This window comes from Pelecanus crispus, chromosome 5 (assembly GCF_030463565.1).
Source record: "Pelecanus crispus isolate bPelCri1 chromosome 5, bPelCri1.pri, whole genome shotgun sequence".
Classification (NCBI taxonomy): domain Eukaryota; kingdom Metazoa; phylum Chordata; class Aves; order Pelecaniformes; family Pelecanidae; genus Pelecanus; species Pelecanus crispus.
Window position 1 is genome coordinate 18,770,086 of NC_134647.1, and position 20,510 is coordinate 18,790,595.

The 20,510-nt window shown below is 48.4% G+C and overlaps 1 protein-coding gene across 1 annotated transcript in view; it reads right to left on the reverse strand.

The window, feature by feature from the left end:
• CFAP65 (cilia and flagella associated protein 65) overlaps positions 1 to 19,515 on the reverse strand; it is a 32,718-nt gene extending 13,203 nt beyond the window's left edge. Inside the window, exons 1-20 of the mRNA XM_009486866.2 lie at positions 19,441 to 19,515; positions 18,988 to 19,139; positions 18,188 to 18,290; positions 16,588 to 16,754; positions 14,926 to 15,125; positions 14,121 to 14,266; positions 12,632 to 12,854; positions 12,024 to 12,289; positions 11,329 to 11,529; positions 10,530 to 10,892; positions 9,384 to 9,521; positions 8,238 to 8,483; positions 7,576 to 7,800; positions 6,761 to 6,913; positions 5,666 to 5,831; positions 4,274 to 4,402; positions 3,169 to 3,388; positions 2,225 to 2,353; positions 1,728 to 1,904; positions 976 to 1,042 (exon numbers count right to left, since the gene is read on the reverse strand). Of these exons, the coding sequence (XP_009485141.2) occupies positions 976 to 1,042; positions 1,728 to 1,904; positions 2,225 to 2,353; positions 3,169 to 3,388; positions 4,274 to 4,402; positions 5,666 to 5,831; positions 6,761 to 6,913; positions 7,576 to 7,800; positions 8,238 to 8,483; positions 9,384 to 9,521; positions 10,530 to 10,892; positions 11,329 to 11,529; positions 12,024 to 12,289; positions 12,632 to 12,854; positions 14,121 to 14,266; positions 14,926 to 15,125; positions 16,588 to 16,754; positions 18,188 to 18,290; positions 18,988 to 19,139; positions 19,441 to 19,515 (3,546 nt within the window). The remainder of the gene's footprint in view (positions 1 to 975; positions 1,043 to 1,727; positions 1,905 to 2,224; positions 2,354 to 3,168; positions 3,389 to 4,273; positions 4,403 to 5,665; positions 5,832 to 6,760; positions 6,914 to 7,575; positions 7,801 to 8,237; positions 8,484 to 9,383; positions 9,522 to 10,529; positions 10,893 to 11,328; positions 11,530 to 12,023; positions 12,290 to 12,631; positions 12,855 to 14,120; positions 14,267 to 14,925; positions 15,126 to 16,587; positions 16,755 to 18,187; positions 18,291 to 18,987; positions 19,140 to 19,440) is intronic.
• Positions 19,516 to 20,510: the final 995 nt, after the last annotated feature.

The window sequence follows — 20,510 nt, forward strand, 5'->3', positions numbered from 1 at the left end:
TTTGACTCTAACTGACAGTTTGAGAGAGGGAGAGAGAGGGAAATTAGTTCCAAGCCTGAGGAAATGCTCAGGGAAAACACACCACAGATCAGCTCTGGGATGCTTTAGCAAGCAGTGAAGCAGAAAGAATGAGTAGGAAGCTCCTCCACCATTGGCAGAAGAAATAAGGGGGTGGGCAAAGGCATCAGGGCTGCAGTGGGAACAGCCAACCAGGAATGCAGGGAGTACCTTCTGGGCCTGGGGAAGCAGCTGTCTCCATACCTCCAGAGCTGGAGCATGCTCTGCCAACCTTGTGCCAGCACGTGTGTCCCCAAACTGCAGTCAGTGCAGGTGGTACTTTTGGAGAAAAACACATTCCAGATGGTTTTGAAGAGTGTAGAGAGCTGATAAGATGGAGAGATTCAGGAAAGCTGCATATAAGAGAAGTAGGATGGGCTGCAGTGCTGAACTCTAGGATCACTGCATGGAAGAACTCGCGGTAAGGCAGATGAAATGAGGGGAAGCAAGCACAGGAATCCTGTCCATGAGATATTCTTGATATAGTTGTGGAAATGAGTTATGAGATGGGATGAGATATACTTATGGAAAGCATGCAGGGACTGTAAAACCCAGGAGGGATGTTCTGGACTTGGAGTTGTTTTGGAGGAAGAAGCAATTCAGTGTTAACACCACCAGTAAAATAAAAAGGTTAATAATAACAATAAAAAAAAATTCCTTTGCTGGGGAAACCAGCAGATGCTACATCCAAGGGCTATTTAGCCAGTGCACTGCCACATCACATGGTGCCGGAACCACGAATGTGTCAGGATGTTGGTTTTATGTCTCTGCGTGGCCCTGTGTTACTGCCCAGCCAGTGCAGATTCCAGGGGAAGGCCTCAGCCTGCTGCATGCCATGCAGCTTCTGGGGAAAACACCTTGTAATTCAGTTCCTACCTGCAGCTGTTCTGCAAACAGAAGCAAGAGATACTTGCTTACCAGAATCTCATGGCCATAGGAAACCTTCAGCAGGACAGGGAGTTGATCAGTGCCAATGAAATCATGTCTAGCAGTGAAAGAGGAGAGAGAAGAAAACATTAGAAACCAACCACGTGCCCAGGGTGATAGAATCAGGCTCACACAGTACATTAGAGACAATTCACTTCCCAGCTAAAGAGTCACTGTTGCGTGAGGGCCACTGAGAGAGGGAGGGGGACAGCTGTGTATGAGTGGGAACAAGTGATGCAATGTTGATTTTAATCATACACCAATATAGGGACCCAAGTTTCTAGGCCAACACCATTTGAAATGCCAGTACTCCTCAGATCAGGTCTGCTGTGAAAGGGGAGGTGTTCAGCTTTCTTCATACCCTCCACAGGCATACAAGGGCTAGTAGCTCTAGTTGATGACAAAAATAAGAATATCACTGTATAATCAAAACCACAGGAAATGCAGCATCTTGTCCATCTTCCCAGCTGTCAGGTCAGGGCAGACCAGTGTCCCCAGCATGTCATGCTAAATGTCCTTTAGCACTGCAGTGCAAAAGGACATTAACAACATTCCCCTGAGGAAGACAAGCTTTGTGGGGTCCAGAAACTGGGCATCCTCAGGGACTTTTTATTTGCCCCATCTCTGCTGGGCAGGGGGCATGTGAAGGGAAAGGATCCAGCATGGCAACACAGGGGACTCTGATGGCATGCAATGTCCTGGCACACAGCATGAGGCTCTGAAATACAGGTAGCTGCTGTCACCTGTGCGAGAGCTGGACAGATTCCTCCTGTCCTGGAAGAAGTTTCCCTGACTTTGGAGAAACACTGAAGAGCTGGTTATTCTGAATTCTCATCTGGTGCAGCTCATGGGGGCTAAGCTCAGCATCCTCTGCCCAGCATTCCATGTCCATTTTCTGATCAGAAGGAAACAGGAAGGCCCTAGGGAACCAGGCAGCTGGTCAGCAAAAGGGACACACAACTTCCCCGGGGCAATGGTCAGTGTATTCAGTCCAGCCAGGCTTAGCTGAGCTGGTGGACACATTATGTTTCATCAGGCCTGATCTGCAGAACTCTCTGCCATTCCTTGCTTGCTTCCTCACCCAGACCCACCAATGGATCTCAGCTGCAGCTCCACAACACAAGCCGCACCTACAGAATCCACCCTATCAATTTGTAAATGTCTGACGGCCCCTGTGAGCATTTTCATATGCCCAGACAGACCCCAGAAAGAAGGCTGAGCTCCAGCAAGCACTGCTTACCACTCCACAGGCACCACACCCTTGTTTGCCAGCAGGAGCATCACAAGGGTAGGCTCGGAGTCTATTGGGGCAGCCCCAAAGTTGAAATCCAGCAGGAGAGGGGTGTACACTGGGGGGATCAAGCACGTGCTGGTCACAGGAGAGAAAGAAGAGATTAAGTTGAGACAGGAGGAAGGGTTGGCAGGGCATGACAGGGGAAAGGGTCATTCTACACTGGCACTCTATAATTCTTCTCTGACCTTATGTTGTTGGCCCTTTTGGGTGTAAGGGAGGCCTTTGGATTTTATCCAAACAATTTTTTATATATGGCTAACAAGAGTGAGTGGCATACATGGAGGCTCTGAGAGTCCTGCTTAGCTGAGGCCTGTTTTCACCTCCCCACTACAAGGAAGTCACTGACATACTGGAGCAGGTCCAGTGGAGGGCCACCAAGATGGTTGAAGGCTGGAGCACATAATCTACAAGGAGTGACTAAGAGACCTGGATTTGTTCAGCCTTATGAAGCAAGGCTAAGGGAAGGCAACTGTGTAAGTTGCAACACAAGGCATTCTGATTAGATACTAGGAAAGAAAGCTTTTACGATGAAAGTAGTCAAACACTGGAATCAGATGCCCAAACAAGCTGTGGTTTCTTCATCCTTGGAGATATTCAGCACTGAACTGGACAAGGACCTGAGCAACCTGATCTAGTTGTCCCTGCTTTGAGCAAGGGGTTAGACCAGAGACTTTTAGAGGTCCACTGCAATTAAATTATTCTTTGTACCTGTGGCACCTTTCTAGGGAGAGTAAGCAGGGAAGAAGAGGTGAGCAACTGTCTGCAGGGGCTAGGATAGAATATCAGCGTGCCAGGCAGCAGTGAGCTGCAAAACAAGCCAATAGCCATGGCATCTCTGTCTGGCTTGTGCGAGGGACTGAAAGATCCTCTGAGCCACTTCCTCATCTCACCTGTGCCTTGTGGGAATTCTGTAGGTGAGCTCGCTGGGAGTCAGGTCATGCTCCAAGTATTCATTCAGTGTGTCCAAGGAGAAGAGCCTCCAGAGGTGCAACTTGCTGATACCACTGGCACTCCCTGCTGAACAGGCATCTGTGACGCAGAAAGTTGGGTAGACACCTGTTGCTACAATGCAGCAGAGGGGCTGCTGCTCCTCTTTTGGGCTCACAAGATCTGTAGGTTGGGAGAGAAACACCAAAAAGTAGTTATGCACCATTAAGGGGCAGCTGTCTGGGACAGAAAAGTGGAGAGAGGCCCTACCCAGACCAAAGAAAGAAAGAACAGGACTTGCACACAGTCTTTTCTTTGGCAGCTTCTGAAAACCTCTAAACCACTGACTTCTAGTTTTACCTTGACTTCTGCATTTAGAAGTCACCAAAAGACTATGAATGTCGTGCTTTAAGCACTGTATTTACACAATTTAGTTCTGCCCTGTGTGAAAACCCCTGTTTTTGATTTAAGCCTACGGCCTAGTCATTTTATGAAGTGCCCCTCATTTTTGCACTGAAAAATCATAAACAGTTGTTAAAATCTTGTCTTCTCCATACCATTCATGTGGCATTGCCGTTCTCCACTTTCCAAGCTGGAAACTCCTTGTCTATCTAGACTCTTGTTGTACAAACACTGTTCCACACCTCTGAACATCCCTGTTGCCTGTCTCCATGCCTTTTCTAGTTCAACTGCATTCTTTCTCATACAGGGACCAATCCAGATCTGCAAAAAGGACCCCAGCTGCATAGGACTGGTTGCATGAAGCTCTCAGGATATGTTTCAGGACACATCGTAAAAGGCCACGATCATGCAGAGGAGCAGGGAATCTTGTGACCACAGCAGCAGGAAACTTGGAGCTCTCCCTGTCTGTGTGTTATGGCTCAATCGTCTAACCCCAAAAGGTGCAGCAAAAAGGAGACAGCACAAAGGATCTGGCTCTGGTGAATTGCTCAGCACAGGGGTTTCTTCAGGCAGGACTCATACACTGGGAACCGTGCAGCTGAGCCTGTTATGGCACAGTCTACTTGGTTGGGAGGGAACGATTTTCCCAAAATACCCATCTCTCACCTGTGGTGGTGCAAATAGCATATTTGATTAACCAGGTGTAATGCAGCCGACGGGCTGGCCTGACTGTTATTCGGACTAAAGCTTTTGACCTTGCAGGGATTGTCCCTCTGGACTGTTCCAGCTTTAGAGCTGTAGGAGAAAAGAGATGGCATGAGCTTTTGGCATCACTGATCTCTCTTACACATGTGTGTTCAGCACACAGCTCCCCAAGCCTCCCTGCATTCAAGCTACTGACCCCCCTGTGCCCGATGGTTAGGACCAGCTTCAGGTGTTGAAGTTGGGATTCCCAGACAACGACTGTAGGCAGCCCATTGGAAGTACCCAGCCTGCCTTTGGCCAGCAAAGAACAGGGAACTTCCCCAGAGGAGGTCCTCTAGAAAGGTTGCACTCCACCATTTCTTCTGGGAAGCTCCTTTGTTTAACTCCCTTCTCTGCTGAGAAATTGCATCTTATTTCAAGGTCCAAACTGGTCTAACTGCAATTGTCAGGCTCTGAGTTATGCTTTCTCCAGCAAGATAGAAGAGTCACCTGTAGCAAATCACTAAGCGAAGGAGCAGATACTTCTCAGTTGTTGAGGGATCTCTTCCTTCAGCACACACATAAGATGATGTAAATCGCACTTGCACACAGGTTGAGAGTGTGCACACTCTGCCTGTATTGTTTCAACAACTGCCCTCTGCACACCTGCACACCTCCATGCAAAAGCACCTTCACATCCTTTGCAAAGTGCAAGCACCAACACAGGAAGATAACTGCCATCTTACCAGCACTGTGCACGGTGGCATAACTCCCTCTGACTATCTTATTTCTACATCCCAGGGTCTGGGTAGCCTCTTTACCACTGGATTGTAAGGGGATCTCATGCAGTGGAAATTCTCTCTGAAGAGACTCCCCTATTTTGTGCTACTTAATTATATGTGCTTCAAGATGGATCTTTCAAATATAACAGTCTCCTAGCCCATGAAAATAATTTTCTTCTGTCCTTAGTAAATGTAAAAGACCCTTGCTGCTTTGATTTTGCTCAAATTTATACATGTGTGCAAAAAAGTAAACTTCGAGAAAAAGAACAGCACAGATATTTTTGATTAAATGATGGGAACAGGAAGCTATCTATGTTTCCAGACAAAGATTTTGCAAAGTTAACATCACAATGAAATGTTTCTACCACTTGCACAGCACAAAACAAGCTGCTTTGCTGTACCCACACATGGAGATTGTCTCATGTCTTGTCAAGCATACTTTATCATATAAAACATGGGTACCTTAAGGCGCTTAAGAGAATCAATGCAATCTAGCCAGCAAGCAGCCCAATCTCTGAGCTCACGCTAGAATGATTTTGCAGAAAACAGAGAAAGGCCAAGGTCCCATCCCATGCTAATTTCCTTACAGTACCCAGTGGATCACTGTGGACTTCCTCAGAGTCACAAGGCCCAGTGATCTGTTGTTCCACGCTGAGGATGTACTTCAAAGAACAGATCCCATCATTTAGCAGTACAATGCTGCAGCTTTGCAGGTCACCAACCAGAACATTTCCAAGGTCCAGGTGCTCCTTTTGTGCCTGGAATTCAAACCCACCGTGCAAAGGTCACTGTTACACGTCGAGCATAGCGGTCAAGTATAGCCACCACTTATCTCTCCACAAGCTGATCCTTTGGCACACACAGTGCAGTGCAAAGGGCTCCCTACTTTGTGTAGGACCTGGCATGTCCTGGGAGATGTTCTAACAGGGCTGGCAAGGGGCTCAATCTGTCCTCCAAATGCTTTGTCCTGCTGTTATTTAGGCTGCTTGCTGGGTAAGATGCAGCACATTCAGGGCTGTGAGGACACTAGCTGGCCAGCTGCACTTTGCACAAGGGCCAAGCTCTCTCTGCCAGTCCTTCCATGATTCCATTAAGAGTCCCCCTCTCTTTTGGCTAGTCATCTGCTCACATGCAATTTGTAGTGACTAAATACCTCTAAGACCTTTCTACCCATCTGTCCAATATGATTGACAATGACTTACAAAATATTTTTGTATTATCTCCGATTCCTTAAGAAACCTGCCTGAAAATGAAATTACCAGATCTGCAGGTAATAGGAGGAAACCTACATTGTGGCCACACAACTTTAACAGTCAGGTCCACTACACTTCGAAATTGGGCTGACAGCAGAACAAATGGAGAAGAAGAGCAGACAGAATGAGAGGAGAGAGCTGGGAGTCCCAAGGAGCCAAATGGTTTGCTCAGTTCAGTCTGGAACAGAGGATTTGAGAGTGATCTCAGAGGATTCAGGCAGGTCACTTTTGAACTGACAGGACATTTACATCATGCTGTTGCCATTACGCTGCCAGCATTGGCTCTGTCATCTCTACTGAAAGCAACGTCTGGGAATTTTGCTGTAAATCCTTATTGGTTGTCTCCAGTACAGATTGTGCAAAAAGGGGAAGCCCAAGAGCCCCAATCCCACCCTAGTACCCCTCCTACTACCCAGTGGGCCCCAATTCCTTACCCTGATGGTACCCAGCACCCCCTCTCCAACAATTCGTAAGGCATAATGGACACTTTTGGGAGACACGGGGTCTGGACTTTTCCTCCTCACAAACACCGTGGCTCGCAGCAGATACTTGGTCTTCTTGTCAGGAGTAAAAGTCCACGCCTGAGCCTGAAATCACAACAGAGAAGGAGAGCACTCACAGGAGCTCCAGATCAGAGCCAAGCCTATACACCACAGTGGTTGCATTCAATGCACAGCCTCTTCCTCCTAGTCCACTACAGACAACTCTGGAGACACTCTCACGTCAATCCTCCACCATCTCTGCCTGTATCAAAGGTTCATATTGGGAATGCACATTCAGATATTCAAAGCCAGGCTGTGGAGATATGCTAGTCTTCACTATTCTCAAAAAGCACTCAGGGAATACAGCAGAAGTTTAGAACGTGAATTTACATGTGGGAGAACAGAAGAAGAGCACCATAAACCCTCTCATGCTCTCATTTTTCCTCCGTCTATTAAGATCTCCTGGTGCACAACAAAGGTGCTGCTGTGTTAATGCCCAGTCCCACCCACGGTATCATTATAGTGCCTGTTTAAGACCCATTTGGTCCTGTAGTCAAGGAGTATGTCATCATGCCTGGGAAAATTCACATCATGGGAACCAGCACAGCTGCAGATGCTGGCTAGCAACCCAAGCTAAGACACTGACTGGTATTCTCCAACTTTGGCATTAATGACCAAATGATTGGCACCCCTCACATTTCTGCTCTAAACACTCCACAGCTGTATTGTAGAGAGCAAAACACAACTGTGGTATGACTTGGGCTTACCATGGCTTCATAGGGCTGGAGGATCCCTGCAGCAGGACTGACAGACAGGATCTTGCTGTCAGACTGATGGATCTTCCATGTGAAAACCATGGGTAGCCTTGTGCAGTTTTTTATGGTATACATTCGTGTAGAGGAGGTCCCTAGATAAACAGGCTTGAAGTATAGATTTCCATCACCTTCTAAGAGCAAAAGAAGAGACTCCCCACAACTCTGGAGAGCAATCTCCTGTGGAATTAAGGGAAAAGTAACAGACATTAGCCTACCTCTGGAGTGACCTTGCAAAGATGTTGCTCCTTCCAAGAGAGAAGCAAGAAAAAAAATGGGTCTGAAGGAGGAGGGGAAGGACTTTAGGTTGTGTCAAGGAGGGCCCTAAGCATAGTATAGTGTATTCCAGGAGATGGAAACACAAGGGAACAAGGGGTACAGGATGTCTGGCACCACAAGCACCTTCTATCTGCAATGTTGATGCCACTTCAAATGTTGAAAATGTGATTTCATTCCTATTTCCAAAGGGAAAAATCCAAACTAAACATTCCCACCTAAATGATTCTATGACTCTATGATTAGGAGATATAACAGGGGTCACAATGCAAGTCACTGTGAAAAGGGAAGACTGCAAGGGAACAAACCTTTCTCACCATCTTCTACTTCCCTCTCCCTACCTTGGTGTATCCAGGACAAGAATTCAGCTGCAAAAGCAGGACATGCTGCTGCGAGACTGTGTTAATTGGGTGAGTGGAGAGAAAGAAAATCTGGTGGCCTCCTGGAACGATGTGTCCTGAGCAGGGCTTGAGCAAAACAGAGGGACGAGCAGCTTGATTCACACTGAAGGTTATCAGTGAGGTGCCTGTGTTCAAGAGCAGCATACTGCAGTAGGTATCAGTGTTAGGAGCCACAGCAGGAAAGGTCTGGTGGAGACAAGCAAGAAGGGTTGTTTGCACTGGGTTTAGAAAACCAGCTTAAAGAAAAAGCTTTCACTATGTTGAATTACAGGTTCCAACAAGCACTATCCTGAGTCTATGGAGAACTTCATAACTGCTTCTCTTCAAGGAAATAAAGGACATCACCCAAGGGTATACAAATTATGGTCTTTTCCCTTCCCTCAGTAGTCCTCATCTTTCATAGGCTCATGGGACCAAGGAAGCTACTTTACTTATGCAATGCTTTCTGGTCATCCAATAAGTGAGCTGCTTGCTGGGGCGTGCAGTCTCTGCATGGATAGTGACCTCCTGGATTAAGAATTCCAGCAGGCTGGAATTTGCACCGGCTCATGCGTATCAGATACAGGCTGTGTGTCCTGAACTAGCTGAGGAAATTTTCTAAGAGGTTCTCAAGACTATTCTTACTTCCTAGGGTCAGATCTCACTTTACGTCATAGGAACAATACTTTCTTTTGTTACGGAAACAGTAGGAGAGCGAGGACAACTTCCACTCTACCTTGCAACCACTTCTCTTCAATAAGCATGGATTCTGTGTGCTGCCCTCCATTTGCCTAAGTGCATGCAGAGTGTCTGGGGGGGAATTAAACACCCTTGTCAGTGCCTGTGTCCACTTAAAAAGAAAGGAAGGAAATCCCAACAGCTTTCCTCTCAGAGCTAATGAGATGCTCAGTGCAACCTAACACACTGGAGGCTGGGAAGCTAATGCAGGAGAAAGAGCATCCAACCTCTGTACCAAAGCAGGAGTCTCCACACCATCAGAAACCACCTAAGCCACATCTCAGGATGATGCAATGGGAGACAAGGTAAAGACTTCAGAGGTAAACACTGAGTGCCTCAGCAAAGATCCAAATGTCAACCAGTACACACCCTGGGGACATCCAGGATGTACTGTGGGATGAAGTGCTCCCGTTCTGCTTCATATGTGTGCGCTCTCAGCCTGACAGTCAGGCACCAGGATGGACAGATGGTGGCATCCTCTTCAACATTGCTGTAGTGTCTCAGCACCTACAGGCACACAAGGGACAGAACAGAGTGTATGTGGGAAGGGAGTGTGGCAAGGTGTCCTCAAGTGCATGTACCATCACAAGCAGCAGTTTGTTTCAATGACGTCCCTTGGGCTGAGGAATTGACTTTTTCAGGGAAGAACTACTGACCAGTGCTGGATGAGGAACATGAGTGCTGCTTTCCCAAATAGCTACATTTCAGACCGAAAAGACCACTGAGTGACTTTCAAGAAGAAGGACCTATCCAAGCTATTGCTATTCTGTGATACTACAAGAGTTGCCTTAGGGAAGGAGGGTCTACAGACACTCTAGTACAGTTTGAGATACTTGCAGATGCTAAAGTTAGCACTTAATGGTGAGTCACTGAAAATAATCATCTGTCCTTTACCCGAGCCTAAGAAACTCCTGACTCTAAGGTTACTCCCAGATAGCCTCCACACTGGCTTAGAAGGTAAAAAATGCAAGAAGAGTAATCATCAATGTAATTAAGATGTCTCTCACCTACCAGGAAGTTTCTGGGTGCTAAAACTCCTGCAATTGCAGCCTTGTATGATGTGAATCCCACATCACATGGGAAGAGAGGCTGCAGTGACGTACAGTGCCCTCAACAGCTTTACTTGTGGTGGGCCAGACACAAAAAACAAGTTACTGCCCATCACCCAGACCACAAGAACCATCCTTGCACAGGCTCCCATCTACGCTAATAGTGCAGTAATTCACAGTAATTCCTCCTTCAGTGAGGTGTACATTACTTCGCATTCTCTGGGGGCAAGAGCAAATGTAACTGTCTATATGCATGAGCTGTGGCTTGCTTTGCTGATTTATCTTTGCCAGGACACAGGTGAAGGAGAAATTTTAACCCACCAGTGTGTGAAAACAGTGGCCAAAGGAGTTAGTAAAGATGCCAGTTTGCCAAACTCAAAATACAAGGTTCCATCTGAGTTTTAACTCCCCCCAAAGTCTCTTGCCAGGCCCTCTCTGGAAACTGGTCCTAGTAATTCCTACTAACCTTGTAGAAGGCAAAACCTTCCAGCTCCACTGCATAGAGACTGTTGAGCTGAGTAGGCTGGAAAAGGACACGGAAGGCTGAAGACTTCAAAGGTGGGATGTCACAGATTTCAGGGCTCACTTGGAAGGCACTGCCATGCCTCAGAGTCCAGGCAACAGTGATCTTTCCTTTGGTATGGTTGGTCACACAGAGAGGAAGCGGTTCTACCTTGTGGAGTGGCACGCAGCAACCAAAATCATACTCCCTGGGGCTGACACTAACATGAGGGGGAAACAAGGCCAGGTCGCTGCTTACACCATCATAGAAATATTCAGTCATGGAGCTGGCTTGAAAGCATTCCTTGGGAGGCTTGTCCTTGGGGATCTACAGGATGGAAACATCTCAGTGTGAGCAGGGCAAGCATGCCTGTAGGAGACACTGGACACTACAGTCCTGACAGCTTCACAAGCAAGAGGGCATGCAAGATGCACTTCAGCAACAGATCCTAGGACAGCTCAAAATCTAGGCTTCAAGGAGGCTCCTGTTTATAAGCCAGTCCTCAATCTGAAGCTACATGAAGCAAAAGAAGACCCCGTGATTGAGTTAAAGCCATAAAGTGGCTTAGTGGCTAAGCTTGGGTAAGACCCAGCTGACACAGATAGTGTTGCTGTGGGCTGGGAACATTAACAGCAGAGATACTAAAGAAATCAGTCTGGCACCTGCAAGTGCTTCTAGGTCTGTCTGGCCTGTGCAACAGAAGCCCAACGTCTGCAGAGAACAACATGTGAGTACCTTAAATTCCAGGGAGGGCAGTTCATACCTCGGGGGACAGCAGGAGGGCTCCCTTTTCATCCATCTGCAACTTCCCATCCTTCAGCATCACACTCAGAATATCAGGGGGATAGAAGGTCAGTCCCCTCACCATGTTGGTTCGGTACCAGGAGAGGTGTCTTGCCTGAAGGATGGCTGGCTTAGCTATGTCTGAATGGCAGGTACCAAAAAAGTCCACATACATTGGTTCCTGAGGAAACACCAGAAAGGACTGTAAGAAATAAACAGCCCTTCTGTGATTGCTTTGAGAGTTACACCACCCTAGTACCTCACTTCCAAAACCATGCCTGGGAAAGGCTTAGCATCTGCAATGTTAGACTGCCATTTACTTTATGTCTTGATGTGGCCCAAGAACTTTCTTGAAACTGGAGTGGAAGTTGAAGGCACTCAGTGCACATCTGTGCAGCTAAATTTAACTCAGAGACCTAAATGGACAGAAGCCACTGAGGATGCACCTCACCCCACCTGTAGGCATTACTGACTGTCTGTCCGCATCAGCTCTCTACTGCTGATAGGAACCTGCACCATAGGGATTCTGCTCAGCAAGAGCCCGAGACAGGTATCAATGGAAATGCAGTGGGAAGAGATTTCCAAGGGCTACTGAGAGAGGCCAGCCCTGGTGGGTTACATTGGAAGAGCCCTGTAAGCTACTACAGTGGTGAAACCACCCTTTGCCTCTCATACCTGATGGTGGACAAGGCACACCACTCTGCGGTGATAGCTGATGGGGTGAGTAGGTCGAAAGGTCACCTTCAGCACTAGTGTTGTTGTGCCCTCCAAGACTCCACAGGGGCGATCCAAGGAGAAGACGCTCCCTCTGCCATCGATATCAAACTGGTAATAGGCTGGGACATCTGAGGTGTTGCTGATTTTCAGTGTCTGCATCAAACTTTCCCCAAGATTGATCCAGTCGAAATCCACAGAATATTGGTGCAGGGACACCAAAGGACCTAGCACAACAACATGCAAGACAGATCCTGGACCTGTCATAGCTATTTCTGTCAACATGTCACAAGCCACCGCTGCACTTAACTGATCTTCCCAAACCAGAATCACCTCATCAGCAGACCCACCAGTCCTAGCAAACAGCTGGACATTTGCTTCCAACAGTCTCACATCTGTCTCAAGCAAGTATAAACCCCAAATGGTGCACCAGGGACAGTCTGAATCCCAGCAGAAGGTAAGTGTATGACTGAGGGCTGTGACAGTCCCTAGTCCTTCCCCAAGCACTCGCCTTTCACCTGCAGTGCTAAGAAGACAGGGAGAAACAGGGAAGGCTTTCACTCTGGTACCTTTACATGAGCCAACAACCTTCAGGACAGTCTGCAGGAGGCATCCAGCAGATATGATAGTAAAATAGTCAGTACTGTGCTCTCCTACTGTTTGCGGCTGAAATCGTATGTGCAAGACCAGCTTCCCTTTGGCAGGGACAACACCATGGGACACATCACAGGAGAAAACATGATCTCGAAGCAGAGGGTCTTTTGCCCTTTCTATCCTACATGGTGCATCTACCTGCAAGCAGAAAATAAATAGGTTAACAAAGGAGCCAACAGCAGCCAGAATGGCTCTGAATGCAGGACACTGATCAGAGAACTGCAGTTTTCAGCAGAGCTGAATGCCAAGAACACCAAGGCTACTGCAGCCCAGTACAGAAGTGTGCAAACCTCTGCAACCCTGTCCTGCTGGAGCACTGTCAGCAGCAAGCTCCCACTATATGCTCAGAAGTCAGTGGGCTGCAGCAAAATGTCCTGGTGATCTCTGGAGTGTCCCTCCTGGTAGGGGAAGGATGGCTCAAAGTGTCCCCAAAGGCCAAAGTAGCCTAAGTGACTGCTGTGACCAGGACAACAAGCAGGCAGATAATTTATTTCCCTCCACCCACAGTCCCACCTTGTCTGAGGATTTTCTTTTCACAAAAAAACAAGACCGATGCTCTGATATCTTCCTCAAACCCCTTAAAGAAGAACCTAATCCTTGCTTGGGGATGCTGAGCACCTCTGCAGTGTGAATAATAAGAGTACAATAAATGATTATGTCTTTGCCACTACCAAGTTGCAGAGCGTGTGGACGAGCCAGCACTGCTGTCATCCATGTCAGCTGTCTCTGATTACATCCAACTTTTAATGGGGCTGTGATGTGATGAGCTGAGCTGGCAAAGAGAGCAAGGTGCTCAAATGCAGCCCACTTGACTTTGAGAGCAATTCACCAGGTTGCAGTCCACTGAGAAGCAGCACACCAGAAGATCCATCAGCTGCCTGGGATACATGCATGCCAATTTGAGACTGCCACAACTGCCATGCGGGAATGATGGGCTTGTCCAGGGTGAGCAGGAGAGCTACAGGGTGTGAAGGACAACAGTGGCTGCCTGATCTGGACCACGTGCAGTGGGAAGCAGGCAGGAACTGCCATACCATGCTGCAAATGGAGAATTTTCTAGCACTGTAGCTGGAAGGCAAGGGTGACTGGCCTGGATGGTAGGGGAAGGCTCATCATCTCCATTTTATTTGCACTCCCACTTGGGTTATTTTCACAGCATTAAGGGAGATACTCAAGACCACATACCCCAGGGAAACATGCCAGCATGGCAACACTTTCATTAAAAAATAATCCAGCCACCAAGCCAGGAAACATGAAATTACTACTCTACCCTTAATTGGTTTAGTGGTGGACTTGGTAGTGTTAGGTTAATGGTTGGACTGGATGATCTTAAAGGTCTTTTCCAACCTAAACGATTCTATGATTCTACAATTCTCACAAGAAGTAGTCTCCCTCTCCACATACCACGGACATGTTGAAGATTTCTACACACTTCTCCATGGTTGTCCCCACTGGCACTGATCCAAAGCACAGCACATCCCGAAACTGCCCAGGCTGTACACCTTCATACTCTTCCTCTGTAACACTCACCCGCAGGTAGGGGTATTTGGCTGTTAAAGGGAATTATATACTAGGTTAAGAAAGAGAGGTGGAATCTCCGTCCTTGGATATTTAACACTCAACTGGACAAGCCTCTGAACAACCTCAGGTAACTCTGACATTGGAACTACCTTCAAAGTTGGCCATCCTTTGAACCAAATAATTTCCCTTCCAACCCTAATTTACTAAACTCAGTCACATCTTTTGTTTTTCAGTGGCCATATAAGGCACTTCAGGCAAAGGCTTGCTAATGAAACCATTGCTTATCCTAGCTTGCATCCAGAAAGCTTTAGAAATTTCCCTCTGGCTCCCTGTCTAGCAGGGACAGACAGGAGAGACTGAGTGCAGACACGGCCAGGAGTTTCTGGAGGTTTTTGCATTGTGCCAGTGAACTCATCTCATTTCTTCCCCTCTGTCAGCTTAAGCAGGCTCCAGAAATGCCAGTTTGGCCAAACCATGATACAGTGCATGTTGGATCCTACTGTCTCTACTGCCTCTTCAGATCACATTTCCAAATTGTCAATAGCATATTAGAGAATCTCACAGGCCACTTTCAAATGGGCTTTACTTGCTGATCAGTGGCTTGAGCCAACACCCTCCCTGTAGAAAGCTATTCCACAGTTAGGTATGATACACATTTCTTTCAGTGTTAAATGCAAGATAGACTCACCCAGGGCTTTTAGCTGGATAGTCCTCTTTTGTTTCTCTTCACCTCCAAACCAGCATGTTGCTGCCACATCATACACTGCAGCCACTTTGGGTTGGAAGACCACCTTGACCATGCACTCAGCACCTGGGTTCAGCATGCCACAGTCAGGAATCATGTAGAAAGGGCTTGGCGTCTCCCAGGCAAACACAGTAACAAGATCACTAGGAAATGGAGATACATTTTACATAACGGAATGGATCCTTGGCTGCCTGTGCAGTCACCCGTAGGATGGACATTTCCCAATGGGTTATTCAGTTAGGATGTGAGGCAACCAATGTTGAATGGCAGAATCCCTAATGCATCTAGCCAAATATGTGATGCTGGGAAGAAATTTGTCTCTAGTCTCTGCAAATGCTCTGTTCACACTTCAATGAATCTTAGCGATTACACCTAGGAACTTTATTAATGGCCATAAAATTTCTCAGCTTCACCATGTGACAGCAAACAAATCAGCTCCAGAATGAAGTATTTGCTTTTCCTGTATCTAAATTTGCTGCTACTTAATTCCAAATGAACATTTGTTCTTCTATTATATGCCCAGTTGAGAAGAGAGGACTGAGCTGTTTTCCTAATACCTCATTCAACTCTCCAGAACTCCCTCTGCTTGTTTGATTTGTGCAAAGAACATGACATACCATGAGTTTTTTATATTTTATTGATTCCAAGCTGTGTGTTACTTACCATCCATATCCCCCACTACTCTGGACCCCTCAGTCAACACAAATGATTTCACTAAGGGGAGAATGAATCACTTAAAATGGTTTCTGGTTGATACCTTACTCTGCTTAAGGTACATGTGCCCTCTGTCCTTTCCACCTTCCTACCACATCAGCTGACTGCTTTGGGGAGCGCAGGCCATTTTCCAACTAGTAAAGGTTATTTTGCTCTCACTGAAATGGTTGGAAGTGTACCTCCTTCCTACCTAGGAACTTCTTCACTGCACTTCTATCTACAATACTGACTGAATTACTGTCCTTCCCTTATTTTAATAAGACAGTCCTTAGTAACTGGGAGCATAATTTGCTAGCAAGTGGTGAGTCAAGTCACAGAATACTGCCACTGCTTTGGGCAGCTCCATGAACCTAAGAGCAGGCACTGGAGAGACTCTCCAACTTCCATATTCTAGCTTCCAAATCAAAGAGGTCAGCTCGAGCACCGGCAACTCCACTGCCATCCCTACAGCATTCCTGTGCTGAGGGAAGAGAGATTAAGTCACAGAAAGACTAAAATGTTTCCAGCTGGTAGCTCATCTCTCCCTGCCCACACTAGGCAGGCTGCCTTTGATTAGCTAGAAGCCCAGGCCTCTCCTGTGAATGTGGGATCTTCTCAGTGGGACACCACACTGGTCCCCAGCTATTTCCTGCGTATGAATGGTTCTCAGCATATGCTGGAAACAGACAGATGTGAGGTGCCAAGGTGAGCCCACAGTGAGATCTGACCTGTACTACCATTTCTGCTGCCTTTTCTGCTGTGACTTCAGACGAGGCAGAGGTCTGCTGCTTGTTAAGGCAGCCAGCAGATCTAATAACAACTGAAATGAGTCGCATTCATTGGAGAGTCCAGGAAGGTGGCAAAATACCTGACAAAACAGAAAGAGGGTCTGCCCAGCCACATCTCACTCACCCAATGTTGCGCACAGGGAATGTTGTCTCCATGACATTGTGGACAGCACAGATGGGCAACTGGACAGCAGCTGGGAAGGACAGACAGGGGCGTGGAAGCGTAGCATACAGGGTGACAGAGAACTCACCCTCAGCCTTCTTAAAGTAGATGCTGTCTTCATACTCCCTCTGCGCAGAAAAGCAAGGGAAGACAGCAGTTAGGCTCTGTCTTGCAGGTACCGCAGCTCCACCTGTGAACACCCATCACCTTCACCTCTGTGAGAGCACTGGGAAAAAACCATCAGCGACAGAGGCACCAGGGGAGGCCTCTGTGCAGGGCAGAGAGCATATGAAGCACTCAGAAAAGGCAGGCAGTGAGTAAGGTACTCAGGTATACTCCTCACTCTGTCAGGGAACACACAAACACCCTCAAAGAGAGCAGTTGAAGACCACATTCGTTTCACCTGGTTTGTTTTGATGCAGATTGATTTATTTCAGTGTTTTCAAGATCTCCATTCAGCTTAACTGAAGCATATACAACCTCCCCTTGAGCTCCACAAGCACTGAAATACTAGTCTTTGATTAAGTGCGTTGTCAGCTAGAGGCCTAAGCGGATAACATACAACTTAAAGATGCGGCGTTGACAGCACTGTGTACAAATAGCCCCAGGGCATCTGCTAACCAGCTAAGATGGAAAGAATTGCAAGATATGTATCCTCCATGCTCCCCAGTCATCACCTCTCCTGAGTACCACTTATACAGGTAAGGAGAGACCTTGGGCACTGCAGCACACACAGTCCTTGCTCCCTCTAAGAAAGGGAGCCTCCTGCTCTAGCGATTGATGTGGTGCAGACAAACTGTTCACTGAAAATGGAACACGGCCAGCAGCTTATTTCATAAAGGGAACACTGAACAGTCATCAGAAAACCATGATACTAAGACAGCAGGGTACTGGGAATCCGCCCAATGATCACGCTCTGCGGGTAGGGCCGAGATACACATCAAAGACATATAGCTGTGGACAAGAGCCAGAGATCAACACTCAGAGCCAAGACAGACATGAGGAACAAGCTGAAAATCAAGAAAAGGGGCTGGGTAAAAAGAATCATTGCTGTTAAAGCTTAAAGAAACCCACCCCATCCAAAAGAAGGGAGGGCCTTTACATATCCCTTATAGAAAAATCAGTAAGCCCTTCAATGTACAGGCTTTGATGTCTCCTGTAAGAAAGCAGAGAAAGAGTCCCTCAACCCAAGGTTCTGCACTAAAACCATCCAGCTGAGGTTCCCTGGGATCCAACCAGGTGTGCACCATTCAAGCACTTTATCTTGCTGATTTCATGGCCAGAAGCAGCATGTGAAAAACTGGGAATACTTTTTGTGAGGATCCCTCTCATAACTACTGGCAAACTCTGCAGAGAAGTCAGGTGTTAGGGCTCCCTCAGGTGATGAAGAAGTGAGGAGAGCAGGAAGGTCACACTGCCCAGTCTTTCTATACTAGAACCTTCCCTGAGGATGGATTCATTCAAGTGAAAACAAATCAGAAAGGACAAGAGAGGCAGAGGCCCGCTGCCCCCCTAGAAGCCAGCCTGAGCACTGAGAGCAGTTTTTATGTTGCCACTTTACCTTTTCAGTGGGCCGGAAAACGATGGGCAGGGTCAAGGACATACCAGGGCTCAGAGTGATTGGCTGCGGAAAAACAGTGAAGAAGAACCGCGTGGAAGGACATCTAGATAATGAAATCAAAACAAAAGATTTTGTCTGAGGGCATACGGCTGTTTTTAAGTTAGACAGCAGAAAAGAGAATAAAGAACTAAAACCTCCAGACCCCACAATTAGAAGCATTTTACACACCTGACCCCAAGGGTACCTTGGTAGCAAATTGGCAGAAACAGGGACAGAACCCAGGTGCCTTGAAAACCCATTCCCAGCTCTAAGTATCTAGCCCTTCCTTGAACAATATTTTACACTCCCAGGCCATACAGCATGAGCAAAACACATTGGGCAGAAAGAAACATTCGAGTTTCAGAGCAGGGAGAGTCACAGGCAGTGCTGGAGTGGCTCAACATCCAGTGGGACTCCTGGGAGCAATGATTTTAGGACACACTAACGACTGCCTGGCATACATCCACAATTAAAATCTCACTAGACTGGAAATGCCTCACAGACAGAAGTATCAGCAAAACAGAATTTAAAAAAAGGCATTTCATTTAAAATACTCCTGCCAGGAACAAGGGCTGAGCTTCTGAATTAGCAGGTTTCTGTCCTGCTACCTAAGTGTGCATGTGCTGTGTCCAGCACATAGCCCAAGGGGAGAGGGGGCAGATGAATCTGAGGAAAGGTGCTAATGTAACTGATACAGCAGGAGGGATGAAGATGCAGTGAGAGTGTGAGGAGTATGAAGGAGAAAGAAACTTCCCACGCACCTGTAGCTCAGCTTCTGGGTTTTCTCATGAACATTTTTCAAGGTCAGATGTCTGATCATCTCTTTTCCGAGTTCCCAGCCATGCCACCTGAGTGTTTCAGCCACCTCAATGCCCCAGAATACGCTTTTCTTCTTTGCCTTTCTTGCAGACAGCTAAGGAAGTTGCAACGGGGACATTAGCACTTTGGGAGGGAGGGGGTAGAAATCACTCAAACAGCTGTTTCTCTACGCTAAAAATCTCTGACTCTGGCAAAAGGACGGGAGGAGCCACCCACCCTGCGGTAAAGCTCCAGGAATCCAGAGGGGACACCTCCTGGCCACAGCCCAAACAGCAGGTACTAGAGGATGTCATGAACGAGGGAAGCAAAGGCTAAAGGCTTTTTTGATTTTCTCCTCTCCCTGCCCTGCCAGCAAATCCACCCACGGCAATGGCAGCCTTTGCTCCACCGCTCACCTTCCTGACGCAGCCACAGCACAGCTTCCGAAAAGAGTCAGAGTTTTGGGGCTCGCCATGCACCTGAGCAAGCATCTGAAAAACAAGAGCACACTGCTCCTGCACCCAGACAGTCTTTGCTGCCAAGACCTGGGTGCTCCCAGAGATCCAACAACCCCTCCTCGGGCTCAGGGTGGCACACCTCCCTGCAGTGTCCCCAGTAGCGTCCCCATTTTACCAGCTGAATCCAGCCCTTCCCACAGACCACGCTGTCCCCAGGCCGCCGCAGCCCAGCGCTCAGCAGTCCCCTTGGCGCAGACCGTGACCCCCATCTCACGCACAGCTCAGCCCCCTGTAGCCGACATCTCCTTGGGCCTTCGCAGCGCAGCCCTGCCCAGCCCACTATAGCCCGCAGAGCCCAGCAGAGAAAAACCCTGCCCTGTGGCCTTGCCTGGCCCCCTAAAACCCTACAGAGATGGCTGAGGCACGGCCCAGTCCTTTATAAACCTGCCCGGCCCCCGCAGCAGGGCCTGCGCCCCGTGCCACCGCCGCCCCCCCGGGCCCGCACGGCCAGCCCGGCTCCCTGTAGCACAGCACAGCCCAGCCCGGCCCGACCCCCGAGAGCCCGGGCCACCTCGGGTCCCGGCCGGGCCCAGCCGGGCCCGCTCCCGGCCGCTCAGCCCCACGAGGCCCCGGCCCGTGTTGCCATGGGGACCGGACGCGGCGGCGGCGTCTCCCGGAGCAACGACGGCGGCCGCCTCGGGTCAATCCGCGCGCGGGGAGCGGCGCCGGCTGCCGGCGGCGGCCGCCAGGGGGCAGCAGAGGGACGCGCAGAGCGGGGGCGGTGGGGGGGGAGCTGGGGGGGCAGCAGGGGCAGATGGAGGGGTGCGGGGGGGAGATGGGAGGGAGCAAGGAGTGCAGGGGTAGATGGGGAGATAGGGGAGTTCAAGAGCAGGGAGATGGGGGGCAGGTGGCAGGCGGAGGGGTGCAGGGGGTGCAGGGGTGCGGGAGAGAGCTCAGGGCGAGGGGTGATGAGGATGGGTGCAGGGGAGGGAGACAGCGAAGGGGGTGCCATGAAGTACGTGGGTGCG